We start from the raw sequence: 24,282 nt of genomic DNA, 5'->3' as shown, positions 1-24,282 counted from the left end.
GGCCCTGGTGGGTGCTGGAGAGGATAGTGGACTCCTGGACTGAAAAGGGGTCATTGTGGGGATGTGTGAGACAGCAGGGATGGGGAAAATCAGTATTTAGCAGCACAGACCCGGCATGTTTTGGGCTAGTCACAGCATCACGTTTGCCAACGGCAGCTGTAGTGTTCCAGGAATACGTCCCTACCTCCTCAGCCAAGAGGTCTCATTTCATTTTAAACCCTTCTTTCCTGGGCAAGACTCAGCAGAGAAGAGGTGGGACATGGTGAGAGGCCGCCTTCTGTGGGTAGGGCAGAGTGGGATGAAAAAGTGGTACCAGCAGCTCCCGGCTGTGACGGTGGGGGGCTGATGGTGAAGGCTCACATTGGAAGCTAAGAAGGGGCAGAAGGGTGGAGAGAAGCAGCTTTTGCTGCGGTTACAGTACAGTGAACTACCAAGGAGGGCCAGAGAGATCATACATACAGATTTTAATCTTAATTTTATATGTGTTGTCACCACTGGTGAGGAACACTGGAGAGGCCTTCTTCCTCCCATACCAATAAATACCTTTTTACTCAACACTTAACTTAGGGTGAAATGAGAACATTTCTACATCCCAAAAGAGGAAATTAAAGGTTTGTAAATGAGGGACAGATGGAAAAAAATGGTACAAATAATGTGTATGAAATATGGGTAAATTATTAGGGTCAGAACGAGTAAGACATTCTAGGAAAGGCCTAGGAGCACAGATCAGCTAAAATTCAGTTACTAGGCTGGGAATTGTGTTAAAATATCTCCACCTACTAAGCCAAGCACTGAAGCATCCCCTGCAGCTTTTTTGTAGTTTTTACAGTAGGTTCAGAAAGAGATCAAAGTCACAACATCATCATCAACAAATTTTATTTAAGCCATAAGACGACTGCTGCTTTTGGTGAGATCCTTGAAAGCAGGGACAGAAATGTTGTCACGTTTTTAAAGACCTCTTTTCTCATCTGCACTGGTGGGGACAATGCATTTGGGTAAAGTGCTGGATAGCTGCCTGCAGACTGCTATTATTCCTTTTTTGGGGGACCAAAGAAAGCATCCTAGAAAAGCTTTCTTTTTTGGGAAACTATCACGGTGTAAAATCTTGGAAAAAAAAAATCTTAAACTGGGACTTTGAAGCTGTTATAGTGCTGTGTAATGAGATGGCGGCCCAGGATGAGCACCTAGCTTTATGTACACTGCTGTTTTATACATGAAGCCATCTAGTCAGATAAAGTGTGCCTATTAATTGAGGTCTCATGTACAGTGTAATAGTAATGAGGAAATATGATGAAAAGAAATGGAAAAGAAAAGAGCTTTATTTACAAGGCTGAGAAGCCTTTATCATATGGAAATGATCAGAATTTAAATTTTTATCATCTGTCCCAATTTGCTGCTGCTGCTTTAATTAAAATAACACCAGGAATGTGTGCAGTGAGTCTGGCTAGATTTGCTTCGTGCTCTTGATGACCGTCAGATGCTCAGGCAAGGGCTACAGAGAGGGCACGACTGAGGGAAGATCCTGAGGGAGACGGTGCCAGATGGCCAGGTTTATTTTATTAATTTGGCACTCCGTTATGGCTTCTCTCATCTTCGTTTCTCCAAATGATGGTTAGTTTAATGGGAATCATTTCACAGCCACAGTATGACATGCTTAACTCTTCAGGCCCCGTGGCGCTGCAGCAAGGGGGGTGCGCCAGCCCCAAGGCCTGTCACCCGGCGGCCCTGAGGGATCGGGTAATCTGTGGAGCCCCTTGTAGCAGTCACATCCTGCAGGCTGGTGGTGTACCAGCACTGCCAGATGCTCTCCTAAACCACTTCCAGCTTCTGATCCTGTATGTAGCCCCCAAGAGAGATGATTTCTGCCCTATTGCTGCCTCACCTGCTCAGCCAGCATGCTGTAGGTGCCGGCCAAGCTGTTGGGCTTCACCGTGGATTTTGAGCTGATCTCTAACATCTATAAAACCTTCTTGCTAGCATCACGTAGCCTCACGCTGCTTCTTCCAGCTGGGTGCCTGGAGATCCAGCAAGCGTGGAAAAGGACTGAGGAAAGTGAATTGAGGTGATTTTTTCCCTTCAGTTTTGTCTCTTCGCCTTGTATTGAGGTATCGGCCGCCTCCTTGTGGCTGTTGTGTAAAACAGCGACGATCATTCTTTAAATACTGCTTAGAGAGACAAAAAGAGATAACAGAATCTTCTGAAAGTCTATTCTGCACAGTCTAAAGCAAGAAATTACTGAGGTGTTCGCATTAAGAGCAGGGTTTTTTACCATTTTCTCTTTCTATGTCCACTGTGATTGCAAAGGAGCGATGATTGATCCGGTCGCTTCAGTATTAGCAACAAAATGAGCTTGTGTTCTTGTTGTTAAACAAAAAGAACTTAAGAAGACTTTTTAGTTCCTGAAACCTTGATAAAAAGCCTATTCATAAATTCACTCTATGAGTTTATTCAGAAACCTGTATCACATTTAAGTTGCCTTGGCTGTCACTAAAGCTGTTAGACTGATTTTGATCACAGTATATACTACTTTTTTTCAGGGTCAATAACTGATGAAAGGCAGTTCCTATCAGCTGGTGACCAGCTGGGTCGAGATTCTATAGGGAAAAAAGAAAGTTCAAGTCCTTCAAACTCGAGGGGATAGCGAGCAGGTTTGCTCGCCATGCTTACTATTGCAAAGAAAGCGAAAACAAACTTGCTCATCTCTAGGAAAGTTGTTTTCTGTCTGATGGCATGAGAACGGTACTCTGACTGCTAGCTCAGGGTAGAGACTCCGTGGTCTTTAGGTTGAGGGAGCATGTCATTCTGCTTTAGGTTATTCTGGAGTCTTACACATACGCCGTATATTAAACATCAGATGAACTATTTCATAAAATTTTAGATGAGATTACAATCGCAAGACCAATCAGAATTTGTCAAACTATCAAAATTAAATCGTTGGGCATGGTAAATCTACATTTTTGAGAAAGAAGCACAACATTTAGAAGCATTAATTTAACAGGAGCTTCTTGCAAACTTATCCAGCCTTTGGAAGCTTTGTTTTTGTTTCAGATCCTCTGGAAGCTTCCAGCTTTACTGGCTGGGCTGACTTCAAGCAAACATTCCCAGTATTTTCCTAGCCCTCCAAAACTGACTGGGTAACTACCAGTCATTTTGGTAAAATAATTTCACAAATGCCTTTTTTCCTACCATTACCCAGTTGCTTTAGTTCTGTGTTCTAACCTCTTCTGTTTTGTGCCCCTTCCCTCAGTGCGTTTCGTCTTGCTGTTCAATACTGTGCCAGGACTAGGGAGAATGAGCTCACGGCTGACAGAGAATGAAGTAGACTTGGAAAATACAACTTTAAAAAATGTAGGAAAACATAAGGAATTAATTATTTTGCGGATGTGAGCACATTACATTAGTAATCCAGTTCCCAGTGTATCTTCCTAAGCAGCCTTCAAAACCCTTTTTTGATTTCTTTGGGTGTTGAATTGCTGCTGAACTAATGAAAATGGATGGAGGTGATGATGAATCATGATGACAGTGCTTACTATCAATGGGGATTTTTGCCAGGGTATTTTATTCGGTAACAGGGTCCCAGTGGCACTGGCCCACTTAGACCTGCAGATTAAAAAAAATATTCTTGCTATTTCCTTTATTTCTACTGATGTTGCAACAGCTTAAATTAAAGCTTCTATTAAGAGTAATAAATTTATCTATTCCAAAGCTCTGTGGTTAGATGGCAGGCAGGCATGGTAGCGCTGCTGCATTGCCCGCGGGCTGATGGACCTCACTGGGGAGGAAGCACAGGGACCCCTTCTGGGCACCTTGCTGTGGCGCCAGTGTTTCAGCACCCAGGAGTGGCTCTGCTCACCCCAGCTGAACACAACATAGTCAGGGGAAAGAGGTAGGCGCCTGCAGATGACCTCTTAGAGAACGTATGTTAAACAATGATTAAATTTGCCCTACATAGACACTCAGCTTTCCGTCAGGGGAGCCTAGGGAGCTCATGTTATGTATTCAAATTAAGCAATGTGGATATTTCTGTAGCTTTGAAATGAAAGCCCGGTGAAAATTTGTTTTCTAAGAGCTAAACCTAATTTTGCACATCAGTAGCAAAACTCATATGGCTGTAGCTTGGACCAGACTTTACCGTAAGAAGGAAACCAAACATAACCAAAGCAATTGCAGACTCAGAAATGAATAAAATCATTATTTCTCACATTAAAAAAGAAAAATCAACAAAGACCTGGTAAGTGGGATTTTGCTCTCAGTCTTTATCCTGCATGCAGAGCCTTTGTGTTTGATTGCACTAGACATCAGATTACTAGGCAGTCTGCAGTCAGCCCAGCAGGCATAGAATCTGAATCTGAGGAATTTGGGTCCGTTCAAAATGTGTTGCTTGGAACCATCATTAATTATGTTTGCAAGAGCAATTACTGACAGTAGTACAAACAGAAAAAGCACCGGCTGTCATGAAAGTAATAACTCAGGAAATCTTTTTCTCAGGTTGTGTAATTCAGTGGCGCAAGTAATTGCATATTAACTAGTACTATTTGTCATTTAATATGTAGGACAGGACCAGAAGATATACTAATGCCTGATGTCTTTTCTTTCAGGATGATTTTCTGTATAGCGTCTCCGTTTTAAGTGGCATCCTTTGCACTGTTTTGGCAGTAATCAAATTTATGCTGGGAAAGGTCCTTACAAGCAGAGCGCTGATAACTGACGGTGAGTGTGGCGATGATCCTGTTGCACTTACAGACTTCCCCAGGGAATGGTGCAGACACGGAGGATACTAGTGACCCCCTGCACAAGGGCAACTCTGGGAAAGTATTAAAATGAGAAGGCCACTGGGAAAAACAAACCAAACCAGAACAATCTGTGGTACCACTGAAATCTTACGTAGATACATTAGCTGAAATGGGTTTATCTGATGGAAGTCAGTTAATGGATAGATAGTAAGCAATAATACATGTATAGAGAGAGCATATAATCAATGAGGTGTGTGTCAGAGGTTAGACTGCAGTGTGGGGCTATGACACCCATTTATATAGCTTTGGCGAAGTCACACCTATCCTTGCTGCCTACACCTGGTGAACAAACTCATGCCTACAGTGTGTATGTAGCAAGTCTGTTGCAGAAAATGCCTCCCTGTCTTCAGCAGCAATCAGCCATCATGCACACTGCCCCCGTAGATGTAATTTGCCACCCTGGTTCTTTTCCTGCCGCTTGCTTGGTAGAGCCTGTAAGGTATCACATGGAAAGCAATGCCTTTGCCTATTGTCCCACCCCCTGCCAGAGTTTGTCACAAGGTGAAACTCAGACACTGCTGGGAAGACCTCACTGCTGCTGGCCTTGGTGCAGCTGTGTAGTGCCCAACTGTTGCTGTTTTGACAGCAGCAGCCTGAAATGCTCCATAAGGATACACATCAGTGTTAGTGATTCGGAGATTGTAGGATATAAATTGTTTTCCTCCACTAAGATTTCACTTTAAGGAAACTCAATTTTCAGTTTTCTCTAGGGATACATATAATTGCTTTAGTATGAGTAATTTAAATCTACTTTTTTTTTTTTTTTTTTTTTGTGATGTGTGATAACATGAGTATTCATATTTTATGTTGTCCCACTTACATAAATGCTTTGTGAGTATCTATATTATAAATACAAAAGAAGCAAAAAAAAAAATCAAAACAGCAGTGCAGGGGGTTAGGACTAAGTTACTGCCTGCATGTGTAATTCTTTCCCAGTTGACTGCGTTGTTCAGTGATCCTGTTCCTTACTACGGACTCCTTTTTATGTGACACAAAAAGATCAGCAACCTGCATAAAGGATTCTGGAAAGGATCCTGGGAACTAGACCAGTGAGTCTGACTTCCTTTGGCGTTGGAGTGTAAGTGAGATGTGTTGACTGCTTTAGAACTATTTCTAAGCAGGCAAGTGACTAACCCTCCCTTTAAAAAAGGTGCCCTGTTTTTTAAACAATCAACTTCTTTTTTTTTTTTTTTTTTTTTCAGACAAAACATTAGCTGAAAAAATCCTGTATAACTTTAGCTCCGAATTGGTCTCCTATATTACACAGAAATCACTTTGCCCATAATTACATCCTTGTGCTAATTATATTGTTTCTGAGCTCGAGCATGCTCATCCTTTGATTAAAAAATTAGGGAATGAAGTATACAATTAACTCATTCTGCTTTTTATCTCTATTTTCTTCTTTCTAGACCTATTTTAGAAAATGTAGGAGGCTGATCTTACCATGTGTAGATAGATATCTTCTTTCACAAAAAATATTTACATGTACACTTGGTTTATTAACAATTAGGAGGAGGCAATGTGATTCAGTGTCTGAGACAGATTTAACACTCCCTTGCATTTCTTTTATTAGTGTTTTCTGTTTCCTGCTGTTTTACCTCCTGTGATCACTGGCTGTATAGCAGCAAACTGTTCTGAGTAAGCTGAGCATACATTCTTCTTCCTGAAAAATAGGTTTATTTCCAAAACTTCAGATTCTCTGTCATACACGTCGACCTCTATTGAGGATATTTGTTCTTAGAAAAAAAAAAATGTTTTAGAATAGGCCTTTACAACAATAGTTCATTAAAGCCATCACGTTTTAATCCTGATAAGGCAGAATGTTATTTATACAGTTTGTGTATAGCAAAAGTTCACGGCCTTTCAGATAATAAATGCAGCCCTGTCCTATCTTGAATTTTGTACCATCTCAAAGGACAAGTGCAGAGATGAGACAAACAGGTAGTGTCACCCAACTTTCCTGTAGGTTTTAGATACCCATTTCCCTCCCAGATTTAGCCACCTGTTGTGTCCTGTGCTAGCGAGCCTTATGCACAGGATGTGGCATCTGGATTCATACCTGCAGCCATTACCTGATTTCCTGCTGCACCAGCAAATAAAGGTTTGACTGAAGGACAGTCAGGAAGAGAGGACAATTTCCTTTGTAAGTAGCATTTAGATCATTTGGAACCATCAGCTGATAATAGCAAGAAAATGTCTTATTATTTCCTGCCTTTTGCATATCATGTTGATGGGATCTGACTTAAGCTGGAGCAGGGGAGTTAACACTGGTTTAAATATATAGTTAGTTAATTTATACTTAATATATTTATACACACACACCATATTTAATTGACAAGTATGAACAGTACAAGTTATATTGCTTGGGAATAAAAAAGATCAGGATCTCATTCGAATGCTTTGTGTCCATATTGGTTTAGCTAGAATGGTATAATTAATGCAGTAATCAAGCACTTATGTGAAAGTTTTGTGATCTATATTGCAGAATGCACTACCACAGGGAAAAAAACAAACCAAACCAAAGCAAAAAAAACACCAACCAACAGCCCCAAAACCTTCTCTCACGGGTCTGGGAGCCTGAAAACTTTTGCTTTCCATTCTGCCACAGACTTGCTAGGTAACGCGTGCTTTTCCATACCAGGGTTTCCTTTGCACTTAAATACCCACTGACAGGAATCTGGTGCATCTTAATCAAAATACGGACGGATTGCACAAGTATTTCAGCTATCGAGGTCAGCTATAGAAGGTCAAGTTGTCTACATCTGTCAGAAGAAAATAATACAACTTAGGTAGGGGTGGGATGTGAGAGGCCTGGATCAAAGGAGACATTCAGGAGTAAGTGCCATGCATGTGGTTCTTGGCAGACATGGAGAACTGGAAAAAAATGGGCAATCAGTGTAAGCAGCAGCTGACTGGAGTTGGCTCATGACACAGCATAGACTATATCAAGTTAGGTTTTTTTTCATTTGTCCTCAAGGAATTTATCATTTGGAACCCAATAAAGAACAAAAAATTTGGGACCAACTCCATCAAGACACAGTATTGGGAAATGAACGTAAAATATTTTAAATCAGAACTGACAAGTGACAGAGGTCTTACAAAACACTGGTCAGACACCAAATGTTTGAAGTTTGTTGTGCAGAAATGCCCTGGGTCACCTTGTGCACGGGTCCTCGCCCTATCTGGTGGTACCACTGCAACCATGGCTTTTCTCCCCACAGGTGACCTCGTCTCATTATGTGAGGTTGTTGAGATTTGGTTCTCCCCTTTTTTCCCCCCATCTAGGTTTCAACTCTCTTGTAGGTGGAATAATGGGATTTTCCATCCTTCTTAGCGCAGAAGTATTTAAGCACAATTCTTCTGTCTGGTTTCTGGATGGCAGTATAGGAGTTTTAATTGGACTAACAATATTTGCCTATGGGATCAAGTGAGTATCTTCGGCTAGCAGGTATTTCTCTATATACTGCAGATGGGCTGTCTGGTTAATGGAAAAAGCTAGAGCTCTTAAATGCCAGCGTAACTCCTGTAAAATCTGTCACTGGATTTTGTTAGACTAGCTGCCAATATTGAAGCACAGGGCAGGAAAAAGGACAAAAGACCGTCTGTCCGTGTCTTGTCAGTAGGAAGGAAGAATTTTCTGTACATGAATTTAGAGTTTTGGCCTTGAAATATTTAAAAAAATAAAATAAAATACAAATCTGTGGTAAGATCACTCCATGCTGCTCTTATGGGACACTTCTAAGCACTGTTTTTTTCCAGCAAAACCATAGCTGTAAGGTAAGAAGCCTAAGCTTAAAGAATGATCTTACCTCTCATTTCTTTCTTTGTCTGACCCTGTAGCAACTTCTGAAGGTTAGCCAGTTGTGTTTCGAAGAATATTGTTTCCACTAAATTGCAAGATGATTTCTTGACTCATGACATCAGAAATAGAGTATGATCAAGTGAAGCTCTGCCACATGCTCCTTTACTGCCACAATTTCCCTTGGCAGCATGGAATCTAAGGGTTTTGTGTTTTCATCTCTCTTTCTGCCATAAGACAAAAGGGGAGATGCAGCGACCTATTTAATTGGAGTCACCACTGTTGAGAACTAGCCCTAGGCTGCAGTAAGCCCTCTGGAAGCTGTGTGCTTTTTTCCCCTTAACCTTGGAAAACTAGATTAACATTTTAATGGGGAATACCATTCTTGGAAAAGCATTATAATTGCTGTTACTTCAATTGTGGAACTAGCTATTCTGGAAAACTGCAGCAGCAAATCAGTACCCAAATATTGAAATGTACCAAACAGCACTGGAAACCTTTCGTACAGCCTCTGAAATTCATGCTACATCCGTGCCATCATTCTGCCCGACAGTCAGCTCAGCCACTGTGTCACCAAGACACAGTAAGGGATAATGAAGAAAACAAAGGATAAAACTGAATTCTGTTTTAGCAGCCGACCTGTTTTTTCCAGTTGCTGAAACTGCTGCAGTTCTGGGTGGTTAGAGACCTCCTTACAGCAGCCATGTGGGTATCAGGTGGCTACAAGATGCTTTCTGCCACTAAAACCCCATCTTCCCTAGCCAGAAGTGACTGCTGCTGTGCATTTCAGTTTCCAAATGCAGCTGTGTTGCTAACGGTGACACCATCTCCATAAAGTTTTAGACTCCCTTTAGGGCAGAATCAGTTTTGGGGTGGAATTAATTCTGATCAGGAGAAAGCAAGTCAAGGGTTACGACATGTGAGTTCTCTTTATTTATAAAATAAAATTGTGTTTATAATTAAATAAAGCCCCCCAGTTCTAGGCCCTTCCTTTGTGTCTCTACATAACCACTCCTGTGCTCTCCCCTGCAGGCTGCTCATTGACATGGTACCCCGCGTAAGGCAAACGCGCCACTACGAAATGTTTGAGTGAAGCTCACACCCTCTTCTTTGTAAGGACTGTAGACCTACAGCATCATGCATTTTGGCAAGTGGTGCCAATGGTATTTTATTAACTATGCGGTTTGTTTCCCGTGGTCTGTTTTTGTTAAAGTTTGTTTTAATGGGAAATCTCTCTGTAAAACCGGCATATGTGCACACTGCTTGCAATTCAGCGAAACAGCAGCATTTTTCTGTCAAGTATGCTATCGATTCCTGTGAAAATAGAAAACATGCAGTTTGCAGTTTTAACCCAGCTGCCATGTTGTATATTCTAGAGTGAAAGTGTTCTTAATGATGTGATAAACCTGTGGGTAAAGAAGTGCCAGTTTCAGATCCTGTTTTTTTCCCCAGCCTGTATTTTCCTCAACATGTGCTGTAACAGAAGTGCAAGCCTTGCTAACCTCTTTGGCTAACAGAGTACCCCGTGTAGAGAGTGGACACCAAAAGCTGTGTTGCTTGAAACACTTGAGTAGCTACTTCTTCCAGCCCTTTTTAAATAGACCCACAGAAAGAGCAGTTGCAAACCTTTCTGTGAGCAGAGAGGTACTTCATTTTAATCCTAAACTAACTGAAACTATCCCTCCTCAATTTAAATTCTATTTTTTCCTAACAAGACACCATCCATTGCTTTGCATGGACCAAACAAGCACACGCAGTATTACTGTACAGACCAAAGCCAAAAAGCCCTGCAAGGAAGAGGAGCTGCTTGAGGAATGGGATTCTCATCTTCTGTTGTACTTTGCACAGATGTGTCAGCGTGTGTGACTTTGTGGTTGCTCTGTAGTCTGACAATGACACAGCAGTGGCTCAACCTGGTGGTGAGATAGAGATCTATTTATTAGACTTAGATTGTTCTGTAAAGTGTTGCTCACCTTCCATCACACGTCTTATGTATTACTTAATAGCAGGTTAAATTATCAAAGAATCTTGATGTATAGTCAATAAAACTGGTATCTATTTTATACAGTACCTGTAAGTAACATTTGAAAACTATTTCCAGAATGTACCATAGAGCAAAGTCTTCCTGTATAGCAGCCTATTAAACTGGATTCTCTGGCTATATCCATTTTCTCTTTATTTTATATATTTCAGGTTGGCTTTCACAGCACAGAGACAGTATTGTTGCTTCTGTTTATCAAAGGTGGATAAAAAATAGCAGACAGTCCACTGTAGAGGTTGAAATAGGACTATGTATGGTAAGTAGCCAAGTAGCTAGAAATTCCCATTTCTAGCTACTCTACAATAGGTTATGCAAATGACAATAGACCTACAATTAGTAGTTTAGTGACTGAAGTAAAGTGGGGACTGTTTACTGGCACCTTGTGTTATCTAAAACCATATTTCCCATCATATGTCACTTAGCAAGTTCTTAGCCAGGTTCTCAAGGATCTTTATTAAAAGGAAACGCCTAATGATACGTGTAGGGAGAGACCCCAGAGGTTTCACTGGCCTGACAGCGCCTATGTGAGGCGTGCAGCGCTGAGAAGGTGACACTCCCTTCCTTCTGAAACACGACAGAAAATAATGTGTTACTGCAAAATGAATTTTGTTTTGCTGCTATAGCTGGTATCCATGGATCTCGGATCGATCAAGTTTGTATAAATGGTTGTAAACAAACTTTATGCTATCGTTAGTGACGGTATCGTGGTGCTGCTTATGCCTGGCTGTCTGTGGGTGATGTTAGACATCATTGCATGGCACGCAGTGTAAGGTGGAAGTACAACATTTGACAAGACAAAGGAGGTCCTTTATAAATGCATTCAGCAAGAACTCCAGAAGGACCTAGTGTAGAGGATTTGTCACTGTACAAAAGGTGGACTTCTAAATAGCACGTACCACCCCAAAACCCTTTCTTCATGCACAAGGTCCTTATTTGTTATGCTTTTGCTTAATCCTTATGTTTTTCCATTGGGTTTCTTCTCTAACTCCAAGTTCCCTAAAGAGAGCCAGGAAACGGGTACTTCGTGCTGCTGAACTCACTTGCCAAGCATCTTCAGCATCACAATCATAGAACCATAGCCTGAACATACCTGTATTACACGTGTCATGGCTTTTTGTTTTGTTTCGTTTTTTAGTTCTATTTGTACTGTTTACCCTTCTCCACCTCTCCAGGGGTTTTGTTTCTTCTCCAGTCCCATTGCTAGTCACTAGAATGACACTTGACACCTGGGACCTCTTAACAGTGCTGCCCCACGGGGTTGTGCCCTACAGCAGCAGGTTTCTAGCAGAGCCCAGCACCAGCTGCTTCAGAAGAGAAGCAAGAAGGTAAAATTGGTTGTGGCAAGATACTTAACTCCTGGTGTAATCTTGGCAACATGGTCGTAGACCATTGAAAGCACGTAAGACATTCCAACCAGTGTCCAGCTCAAATGTTAAAGAAGCCTGTTATTAAAATGCTGAGCACAGGACTATGCAGATGTGTTCCTCTATGAAGCAAAGGTAGAAGCTGAGTCAATGAAGTTTCACACCTCTTACTTAGAGGATGTTTTGTAAGTACAGACTCTGGCTACATCACCTTGGAAAAGGTGAGGTTAAACAACTTCATCTTTTTTCTTACCAGATTAACTTTACTGTGAGGGTAGGCACTGACATAGGCTTCCTAGTGAGGTGGTTGATGCCCCAGCCCTGCCAGTGGTCAGGATTCATATGGACAATAATGCTCTCAGTAACATGCTTTTAGTGAGAAAGTGGTCAGGCAGTTGGACTCGAGGATCTTTGAAAGTCCCTTCCAACTATCCTATCCTATCCTATCCCCTGAACCTTGGCACTGCCCCGCTTAATATTTCACTTGGTGATCACAAGCGGCACACTAAAGCCTACCCAAACTCAGAGCTGCAAATTAATCCCTGAAAGTGACTGTGAATCTGAGCAGAGGCTTTGAATTTGCCTTGGAGTTCAGCAGAGAAGGAAGCTATCAAAAACTCTCCCAGCAAGGATTACAGCGGCTGCAGTCTTGAAGCCCAAGCCATGCCTTGCATATGCCAGGTAGGCACGTGGTACATTTTGAATACCTCCCTTGGTAAATAATGGAAATTGATCACATTCCTTTTGTAGTTAAAAGCTCCATTATTATTATTATTATTATATTATTATTATTATTAGTTAGCATCCTGTGCTGATTTAGTCCACTTCTAGCTTTGAAGGGAAGCCATAACTGAGCAAGCTGCCTCTGCAGCAACAGAGGCAAGGAAGCACCGGAGCTGCTGCCCAGAGGTGTCCCCGGGATGCATTTCTGCAGCTGTCCCATCCAGGACTTGCAAGTCGGAGAGCGGTTTGGCTGTGCTCGCAGCACCCTTCGTTTCTCAGCGCTGCTTCCAGGAGGCTGCTGCTGCTCTGGGGGGAGCGCTGCCGCCAAGCGGTGCTGTGACCACACACACAGGCAGCCTGCCGCCGTGCTCACCGGGCACCCGCAATTGCGCAGGAGCAGCGCACAGAAAGTGGCACAGAAACTCATTCCTGCGGGCCTGGGTCACGCACCCAGAGCATATTCAAACCATCCAGCAGACAGCCAAGGGACTCGCCTGCTGTTCCTCCCTCGCTCGGGAGCTGGATGCTCACCTCTGCCGTTCAGCAGAGGGACTGTTACCTGTTTGATACTGCGGGTTTCTCACTGGGGCCAGCACGGCTGCTTGCTACGGCAGCATGCGAGAGGAGAAGACCCTAACACCACGTGTACACCCAGAAGTGGCACCACCACCACAGAAAGCAGGTGCAAGAAGGCTAAAGTATGTTTTATACCAAGCCTTTACACAAGGGCTATGATGTTTAAAGCCTGGTTCACGAGGACACATCCCATTTTGTCAGCTAACGCTCTTGCCACCAACTCTGATACTTTTCAGAACTCACGTCTTAATGACACGGGCCTTACGGGACTGGGCCCCATGGGACCATCACCCTTCACCTCAGCGCACCGCAAGGAGTAAAGGAGCCATCAAGCAGAATCCGACCCCACAGCACAGCCCGGAGCAAGTCACGTTGCCTCCTGCCTGCTCTGGAGGGGGAAAATCAAAGCTGAGAGAGGGCTTGCCATGACTGAGTGCTTCAGAGCTCTGCTGCACTGATCGTATTGCGAGCACCATCCGTTACTTGCTAGAACAGCAAAGCCTTGCACTGCGGTAAAATTTCTAAATTTCTTTAAGAGATGGTGTTGCCATTCCTGCATCTGTGTCTGGCACACTTTGCTCTGAAGGTTCCCTCGTCACAGCTGTGCACAACGCGACACGTTTGGTCCCCCAGGCTGAGGGCTCCAGTGAAGTGAGACTTCACACCCGGAGCCTGCTCAGTGCAAACACCCCCAACTTTTTGGCAACAAAGATTTACTGTGAGGAGATCAGTGAAATGCAATCCCCCCAATCAGCAGAGTCATAAAATGTGCAAGTCCCGACAAGTACAACCATAAATTAGGAGCATCATTAGGCAGTCAGCTGGCCTGCTGCACGTGAAGTGGAAAGTAGCAGCGTGAGGGGAGCCTTCTGCGAGCAGCATGAAGCAGTCACTGCAAATGTTTCCATCTGTAGGCTCTCCACCAGCTGGATTTTGACTGAAACCAGTCTAAATGTGTGAGAGTTAAAGCACTTAGTATTTAATCTCCCCCAGTGATCTTCTTTCCAATACTGCTGCACAACACGTGTGGTTTTTATTCCAAGTTCCAGCGCTCATACATTATTTTTTTTTCTGTTACGTGACTGCAGCACATCTGACTCCAGCTGCTTGCCATCTTACAGATGTCTTCTTATAATGTCAGAGCTGAACAATAATTAGGGGAATGCAGCAGAAAACATTCCCCAGAATATCCAGAACTAAGCGAGGAGTGTCCTCTGCTAATTGATTCTGATGTTAACAAACACTTGGGAATTGTGGTATGCTGAACAGCAACACAGAACCTTTTTTTTTTTTTTTTTTTTTTTTTTAAAAAAAAAAAAAACTATTTTAATCTGAGGTGAAATAGGCCAAGGAAATGTCCATAGGAAGGAGTGGCTGGTGAGGGATATTCAGATAGTGCACCCCACAGAGAGGGTGCTCTAAGGCTGTTTCGGAAGCACAGCCAGCAGCCTGCTGCAGAAAACCATCACGTTAAGTCATGATGCACTAAGATCCTCATTCCAGCTAGCAAAAAGATCTGCAGCTGGATGTCCAAAACCAAATCAGAAGCCTTCTCCCACCTTGCAGGCGTTTCACATTCTTGCTTCAGCCTGACATTGTGATTAATGCTATTGATTACTAGTGGTGTGGGTCATTAATCAGAATAGGAAAAAAGGGGAAAGAAAACAAGCCCAAGGTGATAGTCACAGCTTTCTGTACTAGTCTAACTTTCAATTACTCAGTTGTGTGACCAGATTAAAAAAAAGTCTAAGACATACAAACTTGGAAAAAGGTAGTGGTTGTAGCAAAGTAAGCACTTGCTTCCCTCCACTGTAGTTTTAAAAAGTACAAAGCAGTTGTCTTACAAATGGACATTTCTGTAACAAAGAGCTCATCTTCCTGCTCTTCATTTTTTTTAAAAAAAAAAAAACTTTTTTTCCCCTATTTGTTTTACTTCCAAATACATCTGTGCTCCCCTCCTAGCCTCTTCTATTAGGCCTGGATGGCTCCACTGAAACCTCTCAATGTTCCCAGCAGAAGCTGGCAAGAGATGACCTTTAGCTCAGGCTCACCTGGGAGAGCAAAAACTGAATTGGACAGAAACAGAATGGATGCAACTGAAATAAACTGACAGTTCAGCACAAGAAATTTCACTTTGCAGACACTTATATTGCATGTCTTTTTTGATACATCAGCTTATAACCTCCCAGGCGTTTTATTACAGCACCTATCAAGTGCACAGGCTGCAAGCCCCAGTCCCTGATGACACAAGTGACGTCTCGTACACAGTCCTGGCACCTCTCAGGAGGTCGCTGCAGCACCCACCAGCTGCTCTCCAATGCAGCAACTTCAGCCCGGCCCTCGGAGCGGTGCAAACTGAAGCGATGCAGGTGCCTGGTCCGAAGTTTCCTGCTTGATCTCTTGTTCCATATGTGAGTGTTTCTTAAGCAGTGCAAGCTCTTTGCGTTTGAACTTGGATCTTGACAGAACGCTCCGTAAGGCCATGTTAGCACAACACAGCTTTTATTTTTGAAAGAAATAATGTACTACGCAAGTACAGGCTGTATGTCAGTGTCTCGCCGTGCAATTCCCACATCTTCCTTTTGTGCTTGAAATTTCCAGGAAACTGAGAATTCCTAACTAGTGCAGTGGCAGACCTGCCCTCCTGAAATGAAGCTTGAGTTTAAGCCTTTTAAAACCCAACGTAGATTTAAACAAACCAAAACCAGATGGTTACTTGCCTGTTCTGATCACCAGGGAAGGTGGGACGGCTCACGCGATGGCTGGCTGCTCAAGAGGTGGGCCAGCACCAGCGGCAGAACTGCAGGACAGGCCACAGCGATGCTGTTTCAGAAACAGGCAGCTCGTGGACTCCCCATTTAAGCACAAAACAATCATAAATCCAAATCACACAAGAAAAAAGTTTATTGAAAAATAAAGTTCTCCCTAGTTTTCTTTCTACAACAGTGAAAACAAAGCATTTTTCTATGCCATTAAAGTACAGACATTTACTTTTCTAAAAAAAATAAAATAAAATAATCCCATCCTACTGAACCCCAGTAACTTGACAGTATGCGAACCACTGTGTTCTGTTCTTTCAGAATCGAACTGCTTGAACATAATATAGTGGAACACAACCATTTAAATACAACAAAGATTAAAGATTTTAGGAGAGAATTCAAACCGAACACACGTGGTACCAGCCAGCTCACAGACATCTAAGAACTCTCACTGATTCCAAATCACTATCTGAAAAAAGCAGCTTTTTATTTTTACAGATTCAGTAGGTTTTTGTTTTGTTTTCATCCTTTTATGGTGCTACGGGGACTATTCAGAATTTTACAGCCTTCACCCATGGAGAGACTCGTCCAGGGGATGAATCAGACCAGAGCCCTGAGCTGCCCCACGTTACCCTCCAGAAGCTGACCCTGCCGTGGCCAGCTGAGCAAGCTGCAGGAGACAAACCTCTCTAAGCTCAAACTAGCTTTGTGAATATTCCCCTATTTTGTCATTTCTCTCTTAGAATCTTCAGGGTAACTCTTCTCAAAATATTTATTTATTTCCTTTGGTAAAACTGCCATTTCCTCCTCCTCTGCTGTACTTTGTGAAAACCAAATAAAACCAGGGCTCCTTAAAAATGGTTTTCACTGTCATTGTATCGCTACAGTCTTGTTAATGACTAATAAATGAGTTGTGGGCATAGCCCTGTTAAAATGAACTGCCTTCAGACAGCAGTTGATTAGATTCACTTGATTTATCGTGTACCTACGTGATACCTCAAACTCCTTTGCAGCTGCTGGGATCGAGGCAGGCCGTGCCACGAGGGCTGGCTGGTGCCTGCAGGCACCTCAGTGCGCCTCGATCCAGGCATTTTTCCTGGTTCAGAGGGGCAGCAGCATGCCCTGTCCCTGCTGCGAAATAACGGAGACAGCAGGGTCCATGATGCTTCGTTCTGCAAGCCCTCGCACACCGTGAGGGACGCTGATCCCGCGCGTAACTGCCTTTGATAAAGGGACACGGAGTCTCAGTGCAAGACGCCCGCCACAGTCCCCAGCAGAGAAAGGTGCTTTGATGTGGTTACAGCTGATCATGTTTTAAGCGCTGTGTGTGTGGGACGTGGGGTTAGGACTCGTTTTATCAATACTTTGAGGAGCTGATTGATTTACCATTTAATAAGCAGGTGGCTTAGTGCTGTTGAGAGGCCTGCTGAATCAGAAGCTACTACTGGTTTTCATGAGGTGAAAATGTGAAGGATTACTCCCATGAGAGCAAGATGCATCGACAATGGTTGCACTTTGTTTTTCCCTGGAAAAAGACCATGAACAATGCCTCAAATCTGAGGTTCAGCCTCTGGAATTTTCAACACATTCCTACAGTAAACATTTCCCACTGGATACACGGAGCTTGCTGTTTACACGTTCCATTTAAATACAATATCTGGAAGCTACAAACTAACTTAAAAAAAACTATAGAGCTGTTTAAAAATGTGGAGACGAGCTAAGTCACTGCCCATAAAACAGTAGGTTTTGATGTTACATTTACAGCAGTATTAAAGCAGATCTAAAGGAAACCGTATCCGTCCCAGGCCTTTTCAGCCTGAAGAGAAACACAGGTCTGTCAGTGCGTTGTTCTCCTTGACTTTACGGAAGTCCCTAACATGATGGGATCACCGGAGAACTACAAATGGAAATCACAAGTCAAAAGTTCAAGGCATAGCAGCCGTAAGGGCAACCATCACAAAGGAACAGCCATGCCAAAAAAGTTAGCACCCCTGGAAAAAAGGACTGTACAACTGGAAATGGATAATTAATACTCTTTAAAAATGGCAACAGCAAACAAACAGCCGCCACTGCCCCAGCACTTCAAAACATAGGCTGGACAGACAGCCACGTTCTGAAGTGACACTCCCGAACAAGTACCACCAACCCAGCGGGGGATGGCAGGTGCCACAGCAGAGGCAGAACCGACTGCTGGTAACGCGTGCAGCGTAACCTGCGTCTGGTCTCTGTGCTGTAGGACAGAGTGCTTTATTAAAAAGGGAGAGCTGCTTTTTTTTAATTTGTGGAGAAATTAAAGGAGGAGTTCTACTACCACTGAAGCCAGTGGGAGTCATGAAGTTAATTAGACTTGGATGAGATTGCACCCAGCCTGATTCATCCTCTTTAATTTATTTTCCTAGGAGCAAAACCTGGTCCTGAAATGTACCTTGAGTAAAATATATACTTAAGAAAGCAATTCGAATTTTGTTTATGTTGAGAGTAGCAAACTTGTAAATCATCTTTATCATGCAGAGGGGCCACTCACTTTTCAGAGGGGAGAGCATCTTTCGTTCAAAGGGACATCGAGTAGGATTTAAAGGACAGCAACAGCGTGAGCAGGTAAGGAGAGAAGACATGGCTAACAACCTCATTTGCAGCTGCCAGAAACTTTGAACAAGGCTGAATGTAGTCAATAAGCACGTTTTGAGATCTGGTACAGGTGTTTGGGAGTGGAGCTGGACGGGGAACACGCAGAACCCTGGCTCTGTCCAGGCCCGTTCTGCTGAGACCTGGGCAGCAGCTCTTAGGCAAAATGCCTTTCTGACAGCAAAGCAGTAGCATTAAAGGAAAATCACCTGCAGTGAGATGAACAGCCAGAAGGAGTTCCCTCTCCACTGAGACTCGTAAATTCAGGTATTATAAAGGACTCTAGGGGCACCTGGCTCACCCTGTGCATTTCCACCTACAGACATCCTCATCTGAAAAACCAAGCTCCTCACAAACTTGAACACAGATCTTAGCTCTTCCCGTTGATCAAATCACATATGACCACCTCTAGATATTTTCTGTTAGCATCTCCCTGGGGAATATCACGGCTTTAGTCTGCTCTCTGGCCATTGGGCAGACATCCCATCCTAGCAGGAGCACGTGTGGCAAATTACAGGTACTCAGTAATGGGTATTTTGCTTGCAGAACCAACTTTTTGCAAGAATCATTAATATGTTACAGTTTCTTTTAGCTTACTAACCTTTACCTTGTATTTTTTTTAAAAAAAAAACAGATTTCCCTGCTATGTGAAAACATTCAAAATTCATCCTGCTAACAGGTATATGCTCATCAAGCACCACTTTTACCTGCAATTAGTGTTCCATTATACTTGTTCAGACAGTGTCCACATTCAAAGCACCCATCCAAACCCCAAAGTTAAAAAAAAAAAGGCACATAAACATTAAATATCTGTAGGAGAAACAATCTGGTATAAACAAACACAGAGCTGCAACTATAAAGTACAAAAAGAAACCAAGAAACTAAGCAAAAAATGCAAAAAGCAACTCTATTTATACATGTGCAAATCAACTTGCATATATGAAATAAATGAGGTTTATATTGGCATTTTTAAACAGTGTGTATTTACCAACTTCACCTTTCAAAGGCAAGCCATAATTTTATGTTAATTTTAATAAATATGTAAATGCTTCTCTCAAGTTTTCTAATCTCATAGGAACAAGATCTTTTGAAAAAACTAGGTCACATACAAAAATACAAAATTTTAAAACAAAGAATGTCTTGATATGAGAGATATGTTTAAAAGCTTGTAAAATGTTTTTCTATGCAACTTTTGACATTTTTTCCCATCAATTACTGGTCAATATATTCAAACGCAAGTCATGCAAAAACCTGATTTTGGAGGAAAGGAAGCCGTAAGCTCGGCTGTCCGACTGAAGCCAGTAGCACGGCCCCAGCTCTAATACCCTTAAGTGCAATACTTGGACTACATCTTTAGCCTTTAGTTAGGAAGGAAAATAGTTCTGGACTGCGGACAGAAGGCTGACCTCTATCCTAAAACATGGATTTATTTTATTTTATTTTATTTTTTTTACACTTTTTACTGAATCACTCTAACTTTTAAATAGTCCCACGTGGATTTGCCGAGTGCCTGTCTGTGGGTGGATTCCCTCATGGACCAATGCACGAACAAACGCTGCTCAGGGACGGGGCAGTGCGGTATCAGCACTTCGAGGTTACCCACGTACAGTTCTTGGACGACGTTTTCCTTTTGCAGAAATTTAGACTGAAGCTGTATTTCATGAAAGTCTTATTTCTTCTGAAAATAGAGGTCCAGCTACTACGTTCAAAATTCATAATAGAGGCCTATGAAATTACAGGCCTCGATTCTTTTCTCTTTAGGATTAGGAACTCATTCCCTATAGGTTTCAGTGGAAATAGGATCAGACCCAACTGATCCTCAAGCCAGTTCAGAGGCTTTCCCTGGCTGAAATGCAAGCGGCATTGGTGCTTGCTGTTTCACTTTTGCCAGAATGCAGTAATTCAGTTCAGTAGATTAGAAAGAAATAGTGCTACAGCATGTAAAAAAACAACAACAAAAAAAAAACAGAGCTTATAATAGACTCTCCCTGCTGTGGTAAATGCAGACTTACCATTGAGCAAAGCACTAGACCAGAAAATCTTATAACAACAAAACCTTCCCCGTCTATAAAAGTTTAGAGGCAAAACAAAAAGCAGAATGCCGTGTGGGCCACAGAGCGGTGGGCATCAAGCACATCGGTATTTACAGCGAGGAATTACACTACAGCCAGAGCTACGCGGTTTGCATTCCTAAGTGCACACACACACATCTTTGTTTCTGATGTGATTCTGTGATATGTCCTTCTGAATGAAATGCCTGCCTGAAGAACCTCGGGCTGAACTAAAAGACCAATTCAGCTGTCTCCTGGACTTTCAGCACCAGGTAGAAGCGTGGACTTCCTTTAATGCGCAGGATTTTCCAGTTGCACAAATACGCACAGTTACGTGGGGAATATTTTATATAAATACAAAGTGAACTGTTGCACCTGCTCAGAGGCATTTCTAATCCTCCTCCCCCAGCTTTGCGAGGGCATTAAAACAACTGCAGGCTACATTTGTGCTGACTGCAGCAAGTGCTGGGATATGCTAGCCATAAGAGTTTTCAGACTAGTCTGTGTTTGTTTTCTTTTCATACAGCATGTTTGCCTTCCGTTAAAGGACCCCATTGCTCTGTGTTTGGGAAACTACCCTAAAATACAGCAGATTTTATCATCGTCACAACCCAGTCAGGGGTACTGCTGCTGCTCAGCATCTCCCACGGATGCTTTGTGGATGCTCAGCAAGCTTCAGGTCCTCGGTAGTCCACAGCAGTGCTAGGGGCGGTGCAGCGTGACACCCTCAGGAGTGCTGAGGCAGGAAACAAACTTGAGAAAGCTAACACTGCTTGCAGATTGAAACTTTCAATTGGTACTTCTCTGTTCTCTTCAGAATTTATCCAAGCTTACGTGGCGTTTCCCTTGATTGGTCTTTGGTAGGTCAGGAGATACATGAATGCTCACACAGATAATGAATGCCAGTTACAAGAACAATCTGACCAGATATATCCAAAAAAGGAAAATTTGAAGTTTCTATGCTTTTCGTTAGTGCTTTTCAAGATTACCTGGTAATATTAACCTTTGTGAAAAAACCCTCATGGCAATTTGATTTTTTTTTCCCACTATGATGAGAGCACATCCGAATTTTGAACATGCAGACCATGGCTGCTTTTGAAACATACTGCAGAGCTGTTTCTCACTAACCTTAGCGTATCACTTCCTGACTCCAAATGGTGCTGCCAAGCATGCCACCTTCTGCTGAAAATAACAAAAATCACCTCTATGAAAAGAAGATTTAACCCGCTGCTTCAAATCAAGTTTGATTTTAATTCAAACTCCTGAATTGTTTTTTTCTCATTTTGTAACTGGTGTGCCTATTAAAAACAGAAGACCAAAAAGCAGAAGAAAACCCTCCCCTCTAAAGAGAAAAACGATCAAAGAACCCCCAAGATTGATCAGTACTTTTCTTACCAGTTGTTTGTCTCCTCTTGTTCTTCAGAAAAAGTTTCTTTAAAAACCTAGCTAGTTATGACGACATTTTACATTTCTACCATACAATAATTATAGTTAGCTTAGTTTAACCTTTCTATGTCATTCAGCGACACTTTAACTACTGGAAGGCGCAGCAAACTGAGGCTCTAACGATAATATTGCTCCAAAGATGCTGAATACTTGTTGCTTCACACAGTATTTCTAGTAGACAGACTACAACAGAAGCATGGGCAAATTCCAAGGGTCACTCTCTAAAAGGGACCAGTGAACTGGGACGAGTCCGTTCGTAACACGGCAGCGCGTTCTTGTAGCTGTTCCACACCGAGGAACGCCACCACCCTGGCCAGTTGTCGAGTCACCAAGATGTGTCACGCTCTGGCAACTGCCCATTTGCTCACTCGTGATGCTTGCTGTTCAGGCTGCTGTGGTGCAGCAGCCGTGGTGCAGACAATACCTTGTTGAATACAACGTTAAAAACAAACAAACAAACAAAAAAACCAAAGAACCGGGCCCAGATAACCCAATAACAGATAAAGAGCTACCTTGTGATTCCAAATTCTTGTGAAGTAAGCCACTTTATAGCCATTCGAGATAAAGCAGGACCCAAAACAGTGCACCTATAATAAATGGTAGTCCTCCCTCCCCTGCACCCACCCCCCAAGCACACTTTTTTTTTTCAATTTTCTACTGGAATGATGTTGCAATCCTTTAGCTAACTATGGTCAGGGATGTTCTAACTCATTAAAAAAAATAGAAAACACGTCACCCAAAGAACCAAAAAGGAAGTTTGATGGGTGTGGGAGTTTTCTACAAACTATTCTGTGCAGTCATCTTCAAATCACTGTAGAACACGAAACTCATTTCTCTTCGCAAACAGATGAAGCAATTTGAAGAGTTACACTGCAAATGTTCTTACAGGAAAAAAAAGATCAGTTAGCTGTTTGTTATGAATCCTTCCTCTCTTAGTAGATAATTCTGCCCAGCAATGATAGCTCTGCCTGCAGCCAAAAACCTGGACAAAAGTGCAGGAAGTAATAAGTAGCTCCTCTCAAAACTACTTACATTTTGTCCTCAACTCAAAAGCTCTTCTGCTGCTATAGGCAGTCTTTACAAAGCGCAACCTGTCCCTTGATATAGTCCCTGCACGGGCAGATTCTTCTATGGGTTGGGTGGGATCCAGCACAGCTGAACAGTAAGAGGTCACCTTGGAAAACGCAGTGCTTCCTTCTGCCATCAAAGGAGGGGACCAGGATATCATTCACAGACTCGATGGTGAGACACTCGATGTTATGCCTAAAAAGCGAAGCACATGATCAAAGTCAGTGGACTTTACGGGAGTTCAGTACTAAATTCACTGAAAATAAAGTAAAATACTCTATTACAGACTAAATCAAGTACCTTTAGAACTGTGTTTTCAGGTACTACTCATTACAGCCAAAGCTGTGGGACAGTGCACCTGCTCAGCCCGGGCTGCAGAGGGCCCCAGGTTTGACAAGTCCCTTCAAACACAATCACATCTCTAACGTCTGTGATACTGCAGCACAAGCACCTTTGCTTAATGCAGGCAACCCAATGTCGAAGGGCACTGTACCAAAAGGGCACTGCCAAAACCAACAGCACTTCTCCCCCCACCTGCCCTTCTCACAGAAATCACACACCAAGCATCGTATCTGGCAAAAACACAGAGCAACAAAGAGACCAAATAACGTATTTGTGCTTTTAAGTACTTACTTAAGCAGAGCTTTGTCCTTGTTAAGATGCTGGAAGAAGGAAGGCTCACAGATGAGCTGGCTTTCCTGACAGACTTGCTTACAGGATTTTCCAGGTTCAGCGATTTTCACTTGAAGGGCACTTAACGGGGGCCACATCACCTGCCCGTGACAGAAGTCCTGCAGCGACAGGCAATATCTTGTTATGATGCATCCAGTCCCTTGGTAGCAATTTCCCCATTAATAAAATAAGTAATCATTACCCCAAACACTCACTTTGCAGTTCAGCTCGGTTGTACTAAAATCACTAAGAAACATAACAAAGAGAATTTTTAGCATGAGGGAATTACCACCTCTGATTGTTTGTTGAAATGGGGTATTGTGCTGGCCTGGTTCCCCAAGAAGCTTTTTTCCACCTGTACCTTG

At 42.7% G+C, this 24,282-nt stretch overlaps 2 protein-coding genes across 4 annotated transcripts in view; one reads left to right on the top strand and one right to left on the bottom strand.

Annotated features, from left to right (window-relative positions):
• The window catches only part of TMEM163 (transmembrane protein 163), a 93,254-nt gene extending 82,499 nt beyond the window's left edge, over positions 1-10,755 (top strand). For both annotated transcript variants that reach the window (XM_035331873.1, XM_035331872.1), the window contains 3 exons: positions 4,599-4,710; positions 8,079-8,220; positions 9,625-10,755. In XM_035331873.1, the coding sequence (XP_035187764.1) occupies positions 4,599-4,710; positions 8,079-8,220; positions 9,625-9,685 (315 nt within the window). In that variant the 3' untranslated portion in view covers positions 9,686-10,755. The remainder of the gene's footprint in view (positions 1-4,598; positions 4,711-8,078; positions 8,221-9,624) is intronic.
• A 5,421-nt stretch (positions 10,756-16,176) lies between these two features.
• Positions 16,177-24,282, bottom strand: part of MGAT5 (alpha-1,6-mannosylglycoprotein 6-beta-N-acetylglucosaminyltransferase) — a 116,520-nt gene continuing 108,414 nt past the window's right edge. For both annotated transcript variants that reach the window (XM_035330822.1, XM_035330823.1), the window contains exons 16-17: positions 23,879-24,036; positions 16,177-23,440 (exon numbers count right to left, since the gene is read on the bottom strand). In XM_035330822.1, the coding sequence (XP_035186713.1) occupies positions 23,242-23,440; positions 23,879-24,036 (357 nt within the window). In that variant the 3' untranslated portion in view covers positions 16,177-23,241. The remainder of the gene's footprint in view (positions 23,441-23,878; positions 24,037-24,282) is intronic.

Source organism: Oxyura jamaicensis, chromosome 7, assembly GCF_011077185.1.
Source record: "Oxyura jamaicensis isolate SHBP4307 breed ruddy duck chromosome 7, BPBGC_Ojam_1.0, whole genome shotgun sequence".
Classification (NCBI taxonomy): Eukaryota; Metazoa; Chordata; class Aves; order Anseriformes; family Anatidae; genus Oxyura; species Oxyura jamaicensis.
Note: the sequence above shows the minus strand (reverse complement) of the source record. Positions and strands in the feature narration are given on the sequence as shown.